The sequence below is a fragment of the Bison bison genome, unplaced genomic scaffold (assembly GCF_000754665.1).
Source record: "Bison bison bison isolate TAMUID 2011002044 unplaced genomic scaffold, Bison_UMD1.0 scf7180017864172, whole genome shotgun sequence".
NCBI classification, from domain to species: domain Eukaryota; kingdom Metazoa; phylum Chordata; class Mammalia; order Artiodactyla; family Bovidae; genus Bison; species Bison bison.
Genome location: NW_011494744.1, coordinates 172,695 through 185,801, shown reverse-complemented (window position 1 = coordinate 185,801; position 13,107 = coordinate 172,695). Strand labels below are relative to the sequence as shown.

General features: G+C 38.0%; 1 protein-coding gene and 1 non-coding gene across 3 annotated transcripts in view; both read left to right on the top strand.

Moving 5' to 3' along the window:
• The window catches only part of LOC104990182 (cytochrome P450 2C19-like), a 93,790-nt gene that overhangs the window by 28,504 nt on the left and 52,179 nt on the right, over positions 1–13,107 (top strand). Inside the window, exons 8-9 of one of the 2 annotated variants that reach the window (XM_010842160.1) lie at positions 5,385–5,526; positions 6,436–6,954. In XM_010842160.1, the coding sequence (XP_010840462.1) occupies positions 5,385–5,526; positions 6,436–6,617 (324 nt within the window). In that variant the 3' untranslated portion in view covers positions 6,618–6,954. Of the gene's footprint in view, positions 1–5,384; positions 5,527–6,435; positions 6,955–13,107 lie in introns of those variants that run through there. The other variant, XM_010842159.1, reaches the window with a different exon arrangement.
• Positions 2,764–2,835, top strand: TRNAS-GGA. The gene has a single exon. It is a non-coding gene; the product is annotated as a tRNA-Ser (tRNA).

Here is a 13,107-nt window from a genome sequence, read left to right as displayed (position 1 = left end):
GCAGATGACACCACCCTTATGGCAGAAAGTGAAGAGGAACTAAAAAGCCTCTTGATGAAAGTGAAAGAGGAGTGTGAAAAAGTTGACTTAAAGCTCAACATTCAGAAAACGAAGATCATGGCATCAGGTCCCATCACTTCATGGCAAATAGATGGGGAAACAGTGGAAACAGTGTCAGACTTTATTTTTGGGGGCTCCAAAATCACTGCAGATGGTGATTGCGGCCCTAAAATGAACAGATGCTTACTCCTTGGAAGGAACGTTATGACCAACCTAGATAGCATATTCAAAAGCAGAGACATTACTTTGCCAACAAAGGTCCGTCTAGTCAAGGCTATGGTTTTTCCAGTGGTCATGTATGGATGTGAGAGTTGGACTGTGAGGAAAGTTGAGCACCGAAGAATTTATGCTTTTGAACTGTGGTGTTGGAGAAGACTCTTGAGAGTCCCTTGGACTGCAAGGAGATCCAACCAGTCCATTTTGAAGGAGATCAGCCCTGGGATTTTTTTGGAAGGAATGATGCTAAAGCTGAAACTCCAGTACTTTGGCCACCTCATGCAAAGAGTTGACTCATTGGAAAAGACTCTGATGCTGGGAGGGACTGGGGACAGGAGGAGAAGGGGACGATAGAGGATGAGATAGCTGGATGGCATCACCGACTTGATGGACATGAGTTTGAGTGAACTCTGGGAGTTGGTAATGGACGGGGAGGCCTGGTGTGCTTCAATTCATGGGGTCGCAGAGTTGGACAAGACTGAGCGACTGAACTGAATGATATTTTATGTACATTTTGCTACATACTTTTTAAAGAATCAGAGTAAAAAATATGTTCTCATTTTTAATGCTATTTTTAGTGGTGAACATGTATATAATTTTTTTCAAATTGATGTCTATACTTATTGGTATGGTTGTATACATTGACCTCACTTTTCCCACTGAATATGCCTATTATAAATATGTATATATGCAGTTGGATTTCTTTTGCTACATTCTGTTCAGGACTTTACTGATTATGGTTTAAGAGATTTTTGGTTTACAACTTTTCTTCCTCAACATTTTTTCATTGGATTTCTGTTTTAAAGGTCATGCTGGCATGATAAAATTAGGTGAGAAATATTTCATAGTTTGGGTGTATATTTATTGTTTTCCTCACTTCTATCTTTGGCCACTTAGTTGTGTCTTTGAAATGCCTAGTTACTTTTGGTTAATTACCAATTTTTATAAATGAAAAAATGCAGAGTTCAGATGTTATTTATTTTCTTCCAGAAAGGGTCCATCCCTCTCCTCCTTGGCAGATGGAATGATGTAACCTCTCCCATTTTGGGTATTTTGAGTAAAATTTGAACATTGACAGAGACTAATATTAACTTTAGGTGTCAGCTTTCCTCTTTGAGGTTCTCCAAACTTTGGAATATTGAGACAGATTTTTGTCTTAGCAGATTTCTCATGCTCTCTAACATAGAATATCTGTATATATTCAGACTTTCTAGTTGGTGTGCTGAAAACTTCTCTTATCTACTTGAAGCCAAGTCATAGTATTATTAAAATTATAAAATAATATAACTAAAATTTGTATTTTGTTGGGGAAAGAAAGCAATGAGATTCTTAAGATACAAGTACTAGTGCCAATCCTTGGAGAAGACAGAATTGATGAGTTTACTAGATTGTGAGACTTGTCTCAGTGATTGCAGTTTTGATACAAGGGTTAGAACTTCAAGTCTACTATTTTTTTAACCAAAGGACATACTGAGAGAAGACTTTTCTTTTGTGACATTGGGGTCTAAGGTAATAATTGATCAAGCTTGTTTCTCCTCTTATTTCTAAGTATGTGGGAAACACTGTACTAGAATGGAGTGGCCCATCTCTCACATCCACGGTATTGGGAAATGACCATTATAATGTCATATGTCTATTACCAAATACTGGGGATGACCATCCCCTTCTGCATAGTCCCCCCAGTGTAGAAACATAAATATTGAGTTTTATTCTTGTTTAGTCGTTAAGTCACGTCCAACTCTTTGTGACCCCATGGACTGTAGCACAGCAAGCTCTGTAGTCCTCCACTGTCTTCCAGTTTCCTTAATTTCATGTCCATTACGTCAGTGATGCTGTCTAACCATCTCATCCTCTGCTGCCCTCTTCTGCTTTTGCCTTCAATCTTTCCCAGCATCAGGGTCTTTTTCAATAAGATTATTAGGAGGCTGATTCTGTTATACCTTTTTACCAATCATGTAAGTGATTAGTTTTATCCAAGTCTGGAGCCACTGAGCTAACTGGAGAATGCTCTAAGACAGGAGTATTACAGTATTTATGTAATACTTCAAAGTGTAAGTATTTTAGAATTTGAAGCTTTGAAGTGTCTGATGCCTTTTGTATCCTTTTGTATACTTCTGCTGTTGTAGCATGGAAGTAGTCAAGGACATATTAAACAAACAAGAATGGCTATATCCCTGTCTTTTTGGAAGCAGAAATTTAGATTGCATATAATTCCCATGTGCCACAAAGTGTCTTCCTTGATTATTTTCCATTTAAAATACTTAGGTCATTGTTTGTACTAAGGCCATATTTTTACATAGGTTGATATTTGTTAGTATATAAGTCTGTCTAAAAGAACATTTTGCAATGCTCTAAGATTGATGTGTGGGATTGTTTTTGTTTGTTTGTTTATCTAAAGAACGTTTTCCAGCACAGGGTCTGAAAGATTTACCCTTATAAACTTCATAATTTTAGTGCTTACATTTAGATGATGGTTTATGCAGGGCTTCCCTGGTGGCTCAGAGGTTAAAGCGTCTGCCTGGAATGCAGGAGACCCAGGTTCGATCCCTGGGTCGGGAAGATCCCCTGGAGAAGGAAATGGCAACCCACTCCAGTACTCTTGCCTGGAGAATTCCATGGAGGGAGGAGCCTGGTAGGCTACAGTCCATGGGGTCGCAAAGAGTCAGATGCGACTGAGCGACTTCACTTTCACTTTCATGCGCGTAATTTTTACTTATGACTAAGAGTAATGATTATGCTTCTTTTATTTCTCTATGAAATATGCATTTGTTTGAGCAGCATTTGCTGAAAGTATTGCCTTTTGCACCTTTTTTTGTTATCTTAGATGTGTTATTTATTTCTTATATAAACACAAACAAGGGAATAATAAAGAGTTGTATACCTTTTATATGATAACCTTAGGGGATGGAAGATTCCTCAAGTTTGCATTAATTATTTTTTAAACATAGAACATTAAAAACATGTTCATATGTATGTTATACATGAATTTGTATATTTACCTGCTTTTGCAATGTTGAGAGATAATCAATAAAAAATCTGTAATAGGAATAGAAAAGAGTTTTATTTGAGCCAAACTGAGGACTATAGCCCAAAAGACAACCTCTCAGATAACTCTGAGGAACTGCTCTGGAGAGGTATGGTTTATCCACACAATTGTATATCTTGTCAGAGCAAAGAAAATCAGGAAGCCAGAGATACATTCTTACAAGGTTTCAAAAACAGATTATCAACATATGCACAGCAAGTTGGTATGGCCTTGGCATTTGAGAGAGGAGTCTTCTTGTTGCAAGAGTTTCAACATTGGTGTCCAAGAAAGTAGGCATTTAATCTTTATTTTTAACATGGACGTTCTTTATTTCTGTTCAATATACATTTTCTTAATAATTAGTGCATATGTTTGATAGGCCACAAATAGGATGTTCTAGTTAGCATTTAAGTTAAATTCAAGTTTACAAACTAGAATGACTTCTCCATACCTCAATATGTAAAAATTTCTTCCACAAATATTCATTTATCAATCTATCATCTACTTTTCTACACTTCTCTATTTCCGTATGTATAGCTCAAAATAGCAATTTTTGTATACAGAGCAATAATAGCAATTATACTCAAGAGTTATCATTGATAGAATAATATTATTTAGTGTACAGCCTATATTGAAAATTTCCTAGTTTTTCTGTAATAAACTTTATGGCTTTTTTTCTTTGAAAATCAGTGTCCAGGCTGGAAACAAGATTATAATTTGGATATCTTTTCCTTGTTCTCCCTGTTCTCTCCTGTTACTAGTTTTGTTTGCCCTCTTTGTTCTCTTTTAGTACATTTTAACTCTGTGAAGAGTGCAATTTAGTAGTCATGTGAAATATTCCTCAGGCTGGTTTTGTGTGATTGTTTTCTGGACATAGATTCCAGTTACAATTTCAACTATATAGGTGCTTTGTGTTTCCCACTGAAATTCATTGGGTAGGTGAAGGCACATATGTGAGTTATCCCATTATTGGTTATGTAGTATTGTTCATAACCTCCCCCACAATGTAATTGTGGTCTGATATGGACTAAAAATGGCACCCCACTCCAGTACTTCTGCCTGGAAAATCCCATGGACAGAGGAGCTTGGTAGGCTGCAGTCCATGGGGTCGCTAAGAGTCGGACACGACTGAGCGACTTCACTTTCATTTTTCACTTTCATGCATTGGAGAAGGAAATGGCAACCCACTCCAGTGTTCTTGCCTGGAGAATCCCAGGGACGGGGGAGCCTGGTGGGCTATCGTCTATGGGGTCACACAGAGTCGGACACGACTGAAGTGACTTAGCAGCAGTAGCAGCAGTATTGTTCACACGATAAAATGGTATCTGCCAGATTACTCCATGAAACAGGTCCTTTTTTTCACATTTAATTAATAAAAGATTACCTGGTACTTTATAGATTTGTATCTTTCTTGTCAATCATTTACCCAATAGTTTTAGTGTTAATAGATAAAACTTGCTTAAACTAATGATTGTAAGCTGAATTACTGTGAAATGATTTTGTGAATTTTACAGTCCTTTCTGTGTTTCAAATCTAGGATTAATCTGTGATGAAGTCTGCCCTATATTTTAAAATAAAGACATACAATCTGCATGTCAATGATAAACAATAATATTTGTTACTGTACTTACATTGTTATTATAGAAGAGGTTATTTTGTATTAGATCAAATGCCTGTTTACAAAAGCCATACAAACAGATAATTTGAGACATTTCAAGCACAATAGAGACTTCCACATTAAACCATAATCCACATAGGAGATGAGTAAAAATTGAAATGATAAAGCAGCTGGTGGGGGCAGATACCATGTCCTAATGTGGTGATTAGCAGAATGGATTCATAAGTTCTAGGACCCATGTACTGAGTATTTCAGATGCTGCCAGTGTTCATTTGGCAGCATCACCACCACTAGTCTTAAACTTATCCTTATTACTTGTTCTGTCTGACTCAAAATGCCACTGACCTTCTTTTGAACCAAAATTAATCATCTATTGATCCTAAGATTGGACTAAATGATTTTCAGCAGTTCTTCTAGGTCTGTGACTTCTTCATAGTTTAATTTATCTTCATCTGTTCTTTCCAGGGCACAGATATACTAACATCACTGACTTCTGTGCTGCATGATGACAAAGAATTCCCCAACCCAGAGGTATTTGACCCTGGCCACTTCCTGGATGAGAATGGCAACTTTAGGAAGAGCGACTATTTCATGGCTTTCTCAGCAGGTAACACATTTATTTTTTTCATTGTTTCAGTGGACAATTTTCCCTTGTGGCTCAGTGGTTAAATAATCCACCTGCAATGAGGGAGACCAGTGTTCAATCCCTGGTTTGGGAAGGTCCCTTGGAGAAGGGAAAGGCTACCTACTCCAGTATTCTGGCCTAGAGAATTCCATGGACAGCACATGGGTTGCAAAGAGTCGGATACTACTGAGTGACTTTCACTTTCAGTGGACAAGGTGCCTTTGGGCATCCTTTGGAACTTTCATAGTGCCCATTCTGTGCCTGGTCAAAATGCTCTTTTTCCATGATGAGAGACAGCAGTACCAATGCCCACACACTTTCCCTCCCTATGAGACATCCTCATTTTTGGAGTAGATTATTGGAGCTTTGGAGAGGTGACCCAGTTCTTTCTAATTCAAAAATAAAATTTAAGCTACATTCTGAAAATACAAGAGAAGTGCATTGTAGACAAAAGTAACTCTGTGTTATAAAACTTTAAAACTTCAAGGTCGATGTAGATTTGATATACTTCCAACAGAGAATAGAGGCTGTGAAGAATGGAAAGAAAGACATTGGACCATCACTAGGAACAAAATACAACCAATATATGAGTATTTCTAGAAAAAAAAATTGATGGGACCTTGAAAATGTCAAAATGGAGTTACAATACACTTAATGAAGTATATGATATAGTTCTGATAACTCAATAAATATCTGCTGAGAGGATACCTGTTAAGATTAGATGTTAGATGGATAACATGAGTGTCTACCCTTTGTCCATCTGTCTATCTAACCATTTGCATTCCATCCATCCATTCAAACATTCATCAAAAAGTTACTGCATAGTCTGTTTCTGGCAGCCAGAAACACAGTGTTCAAGGAGTATGTACTCTCTGTGTTTGTTATTTTCAGGAAAACGGGTTTGTGTGGGAGAGGGCCTGGCCCGCATGGAGCTGTTTTTATTCCTGACCACAATTTTACAAACATTTACCTTGAAATCTGTGGTTGACCCAAAGGACCTCGACACCACCCCAGCTGTTACTGGGATAGCTAATGTGCCACCTCCTTACCAGCTCTGCTTTATTCCTGTGTGAAGAATGCTAAATTATACAGCTTCCTCAGTGGTGTTGTCTTTAATTCCCTTTCATGGGGGGCATTGTTCACCAGTGTCATGGTAATCTTTCCTGAGAACACATCTCTGACCTCTTCTCATTCCCTGTGCAATTTCACTACAGAAATATATCTGCTATTCTCCCTATCCTGTAACATTTGTATTGGCCATCACATATGCTAATACCTATCTAATATTAAGTAGTAGTGTGTGCCTAGTACCATGTACTCAGTACAAAGTAATGCATGATGATTAATGTGTGCCAATGAGACCTATTTCTCCAGTGCATGTTTTTTCTAATAAAAAGCAGAGTCTGATGACCCACTTCTCAGTCTTTCCTTCTTTTGTGCATATCGCAAGTAAGAAGGAAAAAAAAAAAAAAGACAAAGATGTCATGCCGGTCGTTATAGTGATACACACAGAGGACAGAGGGAATGAGAGCAGAAAATCTCCCTTGAATGCTTGTATGTACTTATTTGAGATTTGGTTTAAAAAATGAGAGAAATTGTTTTCAAGAGCAGCTTCATCCTGTAGGGAATATTGAGATCAGTGATAGTGAGCAATTAAAAGTCAGACACAGAAAACCACAATTAAAAATCAGAACAGAAATCAATGAGATTGTGTATAAGAAATCACCTATAGGCAGTCTGTTTCCAAAATGAGAGAGAATACACATTTCACAAGTTGTAATTAAAAGAGGGGCCATCTCTTTGATGCCATGGATTTTGAAAGCATAATGGAGTATTATGAACAGTAGAAATAGAGAGGCCATGCTAAAATTTGTATGTAACCAAAAAGACCCTGAAAAGCCAAAGCAATCCTGAGAAAGAAGAACAAGGCCAGAGGCATTATACTTTCTGATCTCAAACTATACAATGAAGCTACTGGACTAGCAAAAAATGTTGTGAAAATATTTATACTACCCAAAGCAATCTATGTATTTAATGTAATCCTTATCAAAATACCCTTGAAATTTTCCACAGCACTGTAACAAACAATTTTAAGCTTCATGTAGAACTACAAAAGACCATGAATTGCCAAAGCACTCTTGAGAAAAAAGAATGAAGCTCCCAGACTTCAAACTATACTACAAGGCTACAGTAATCAAAATAGCATGGTATGGTGTAAGCACAGACAGAGCAATGGAAAAGAACAGACAGCTCAGATATAAACTCAAGCACATGTGGTCAACTAATCTATGACAAAGGAGGCAAGTATATACAATAGTGAAAAGACAGTATCTTCCATAAGTGGTACTGGGAAAACGTGGCACTACATGTAAAATAATGAAATTAGAACATTTACTTACACCATACACAAAAGAAACTTTAAAATTGGTGAGACACCTAAATGTAAGACGAGAAACCATGAAACTCAAAGAAGAAAACATAGAACACTCTTTGACATAAATTATAGCAATATTTTTTTTGGATTGGTCTCTTAAGGCAAAATAAATAAAAGCAAAAATAAACAAATGAACTTAATTAAACATAAAAACTTCATACAACAAAGGATGTCATCAGCAAAAAGACAACCTTCAGAATTAGAGAAAATATTTACAAATAATATGACCAATAGGGGTTAATATCCAAAATACATAAACAACTCATACAACTCAATATCAAACAAATGATTCTATTAAAAGTGGTAGAAGATATGAATAGACTTTTTAAAGAAAGACATACTGATGGCTACCAGGCACATGAAAAGATGTTCAACATTGCTAATCATCAGTTCAGTTCAGTTCAGTGCAGTCATTCAGTCGTGTCTGACTCTTTGCGACCCCATGAATCGCAGCACGCCAGGCCTCCCTGTCCATCACCAATTCCTGGAGTTCACTCAGACTCACGTCCATCGAGTCAGTGATGCCATCCAGCCATCTCATCCTCTGTCGTCCCCTTCTCCTCCTGCCCCCAATCCCTCCCAGCATCAGGGTCATTCCAATGAGTCAACTCTTTGCATGAGGTGGCCAAAGTACTGGAGTTTCAGCTTCAGCATCAGTCCTTCCAATAAACACCCAAGACTGATCTCCTTTAGGATGGACTGGTTGGATCTCCTTGCAGTCCAAGGGACTCTCAAGAGTCTTCTCCAACACCACAGTTCAAAAGCATCAATTCTTTGGTGTTCAGCTTTCTTCACAGTCCAACTCTCACATCCATACATGACTACTGGAAAAACCATAGCCTTGACTAGATGGACTTTTGTTGGCAAAATAATGTCTCTGCTTTTCAATGTGCTATCTAGTTTGGTCATAACTTTCCTTCCAAGGAGCAAGCGTCTTTTAATTTCATGGCTGCAATCACCATCTGCAGTTATTTTGGAGCCCCCCAAAATAGTCAGCCACTGTTTCCACTGTTTCCCCATCTATTTCCCATGCCATGATCTTCGTTTTCTGAATGTTGAGCTTTAAGCCAACTTTTTCACTCTCCTCCTTCAATTTCATCAAGAGGCTTTTTAATTCCTCTTCACTTTCTGCCGTAAGGGTGGTGTCATCTGCATATCTGAGGTTATTGATATTTCTCCCGGCAAACTTGATTCCAGCTTGTGCTTCTTCCAGCCCAGCATTTCTGATGATGTACTCTGCATAGAAGTTAAATAAGCAGGGTGACAATATACAGCCTTGACGTACTCCTTTTCCTATTTGGAACCAGTCTGTTGTTCCATGTCCAGTTCTAACTGTTGCTTCCTGACTTGCTAATCATCAGAAAAATTCAAATCAGAAAGGCAATGAGAAATCACCTCACACCTGTCAAAATGGCTATCATCAAAAAGACCACAAATAACAAATGTTGGAGAGGGTGAAGAGAAAAGAAAACTCTTGTACACTGTTGGTGGGAATATAAAGTGGTGCAGGCACCATGGGAAACAGTAAGGAGTGTGCTTAAAAACTAATAATAGAACTACCATATGATCCAGCAATTCCACCCCTGGATATATAGCCAAGGAAAATGAAAACAGTAATTCAAAGAGATACATGCAGCCCAGTGTTAATAGAAGCGCTGCTTATAAGTCAAGTCATAGAAGCAACCCAGGATCCATCAACAGGCAGACAGAAAAAGAAGATGCAGTATAAACATACAATGGAGTATTACTCAGGCATAAAAAGAATGAAATTCTGCCAATTACAGGAAGGTGAATGTTCCTAAAGAATATTATGCTTACTGAAATAAGTTAGAGAAAGAAAAATACTATACGATAGCACTTATATGTGAAATCTAAAAAAATTATTCAAATTTAGACTTGAGATTTCAAGGTAAAAGTCATGTACATTTACTTATATAGTTGTTTTATATGTCTTTGGTTGTTTAAGAGGTTTAAATTTTATTATTGTTAACTATGAATTCCCAGAATGGAGATCTGGTTGAAATCACGAAGTGTTTATTTGGGGTTTGTTAGGACTGCTGCCCAGGACACACAGATCCAAAAAACGCTTAAACTTTATTCTTCCAGACTACAAAATGTGAAAGTTTATAAAGGCAAAAATGGAAAATTGTTTCAAGAATTAGGATTTGATATTTTGTAATAACTGTTAAGGGAAAATAACCTTTAAAAATTGTACAGAAAATTAAGAATTTTAAAGAGTAAGTATTTTGAGACTAGAAAAATACTCTTAGATTACCTGCCACACCCAGTGGAATCACAAGAGTCCCTGAAGGAGGAGGTCAAGGGGATCAAAGAACATTGAATATGCTGTGCTGCTGACCTTGACAATGGAGGAGGTGGTCTTGAGCTAAGGAACTCAGATAGCCTCTAGAAACTGGAAAAGATAAGGAAATGGGTTCTCCTGAGAGCCTCCAGGAGGAATGCAGCCCTGTCAACACCTTAATTTTCAGACTTGTGACCTCTAGAATTGTAATATAATAAATTAGTGTTATTTTAAGCCAGAAAAAAATATGAGGATTGGAGATGGCAAGATGTAAAGATTCTTGTTAAGCGAGGATTGGTTGTGTTTGAAATGATTGAATAACTGTGAAGCAGGCAGTTTTGAAACTACAAACTTGCAGTTAACAGCTACTAGTCTATGTCATTTTGAAAATGGCTGGCAGAGTACTTGAGTTTGACACAGTTCAGAATTGAAGTAGTCAGTGGTGCAGGAACATGTCTGAAATCACATCCACAATGACTGCCCACAGTTACTCCATTTTGATTTCCTTAAATATGTCATCATTTTGAAGGCAGAAGAAGAGGGCAGAGGAGGGTGAGATGTTTAGATAGCATTACTGACTTAATGGACATGAACTTGAGCAAACTCCTAGAGATAATGGAGGACAGGGAGTCCTGGCGTGCTATGGTCCATGGAGTTGAAAGAGTCAGATATGACTTAGCGACTGAACAACAACAACTGTAACGCTGGGTTTCTGTGGGAGCTCAGTGGTAAAGAATCCACCTGCCAGTGCAGGAGAGGCGGGTTCCGTCCCTGGGTCAGGAAGATTCCTTGGAGAAGGAAATGGCAACCCACTTTAGTATTCTTGCCTGAAGAATCCCATGGACACAGAAGCCTGGCAGGCTACAGTCCATGGGGTTCCAAGAGTCGGACATGACTTAGTGACTAAACCATTACCACCAGTGGCTTGGAAACAGTAAGTAAATTAAGCTCAACTAAAAAATAATAAATATTTCTGTGGGCAAACTGTTAACATAAGTCACATTACTTCTATAAACTTTGATGTTTCTCTTGCTTTTTAACTCTGTCACTGTCATAAATAGAGAAGCACTGTGCTTTTTGAGTAGAGGAACACTTAGCTTTTTGTATGACAGAATCAAAATAATAAAGTGTCTAAAGCGTGAGTGTTGCTTCCCTTCTTTGTTTCACAGCAATTTGCTATGATTTGGGGCTGAAGGTAATTGGTAAATGAAATGGTTGGTGATAAAAAATTTCCTTGAGAAAGATGTGCACTATATAAGCTGTGTGTTTTGTTCAGACAGCCATGAAAATAGAACTTTTCTGAAGAATCACATTGTGCTTGGCATTAAGGAAATAGCTCTGCATGCATCAGTGAAAGAAGTCATTAAGAGTCCAACTGGCAGTAGCAGCATTCATTGGGATTCTGGAGGAAACTGCCATCTGTACTTTGTGAATGGTGCAGGATGCAAAATGTTGTTCTTCTATGGGATGCAGCATGTCCTGGCATTGCCTCTATGATGCTTCCTTTCTTTCTGTGTTAGTGATACAAGTGTATCTCAAACTAGTCTGGGCATTAGAATTATTTGAACTTATTTTTTAAAATACAGAATTATAGTATATTCAGTATTTTGTAATGGCCTATAATGAAACAGAATTTGAAAAAATAATATATGTCATATATATATAATTGAATCAATTTGCAGTACTCTTGAGACTAGTTATTGTAGTTTTACAACAGAGTGTTATAAATCAACCATACTTCAAAATATAATCGTAGTATTCATCATGCATGCATGCATGCTAGGTCAGTTCAGGCATGTCCAACTCTTTGCAACCCTGTGGACTAGGGAATCAGAATTCTCATGGAAAGAATTCTATATGTAACTCTGAAGCAGTCAGCTGGTTATTGGTTTAAAGGTGGGCTTTGATGATTGATATATTGCTCAAGAATCAAAAGTTGAACACGAAGAGTTTCAAATATGAATCCTCTGTCTAGTAGCCATTGGGATTGGAAATTAATTGCTATTCCTTGACCTCAGTTTCCTTATTTATAAGTGGGGCAAATAAGCCTGCTGAAGGTGCTGATATGAGGATTAATTGTAATCTCTGTATCAGTTACTTGGGCCTTTGCCTGGCATTGCAGTTCATTCATTAGTGGAAGCTGTAGCAATCGCCATCATATTTATGTATTATATTCAGGAACATTTTATGCTGTATGTGGCAGAATCAAAGCATAATTGTAGGATGATAATACATTTTGCATCAGGCACAATATAATATCACATATAGACTTCTTTTGCTTACATGCATCTCCATTCCCAGCTCTCAAAAGTCTGTGGCCCTGTGTTCACTGTGTATTTTGGCATGAAGCCCATGGTGGTTTTGCATGGATACGAAGCCCTGCAGGAAGCACTGATTGATCTGGGAGAGGAGTTTTCTGGAAGATACAGTTTCCCAGTGAATGAGAAAACTAGAAAAGGACATGGTAGGTGTGCATGTGCGCGTGCTCTGGATTGGCAATAGGAGTGAAACTGAAAGTCGCTCGATCATGTCCAACTCTTTGTGACCCCATGGACTGCAGAGTTCATGGAATTCTTCAGGCCAGAATATCAGAGTGGGTATCTGAATATCTTCCCAACCCAGGGATAGAACCCAGGTCTTCTGCATTGCAGGTGGATTCTTTACCAGCTGAGTCACAAGAGAAGCCCAAGAACACTGGAGTGGGTAACCTATCACTTCTCCAGTGGATCTTCCCAACCCAGGGATTGAACCCTTGTCTCCCGCATTGCAGGTGGATTCTTTACCAATTGAGCTATCAGGGAAGCCCCAGGCAATAGGGGTTAAGTTC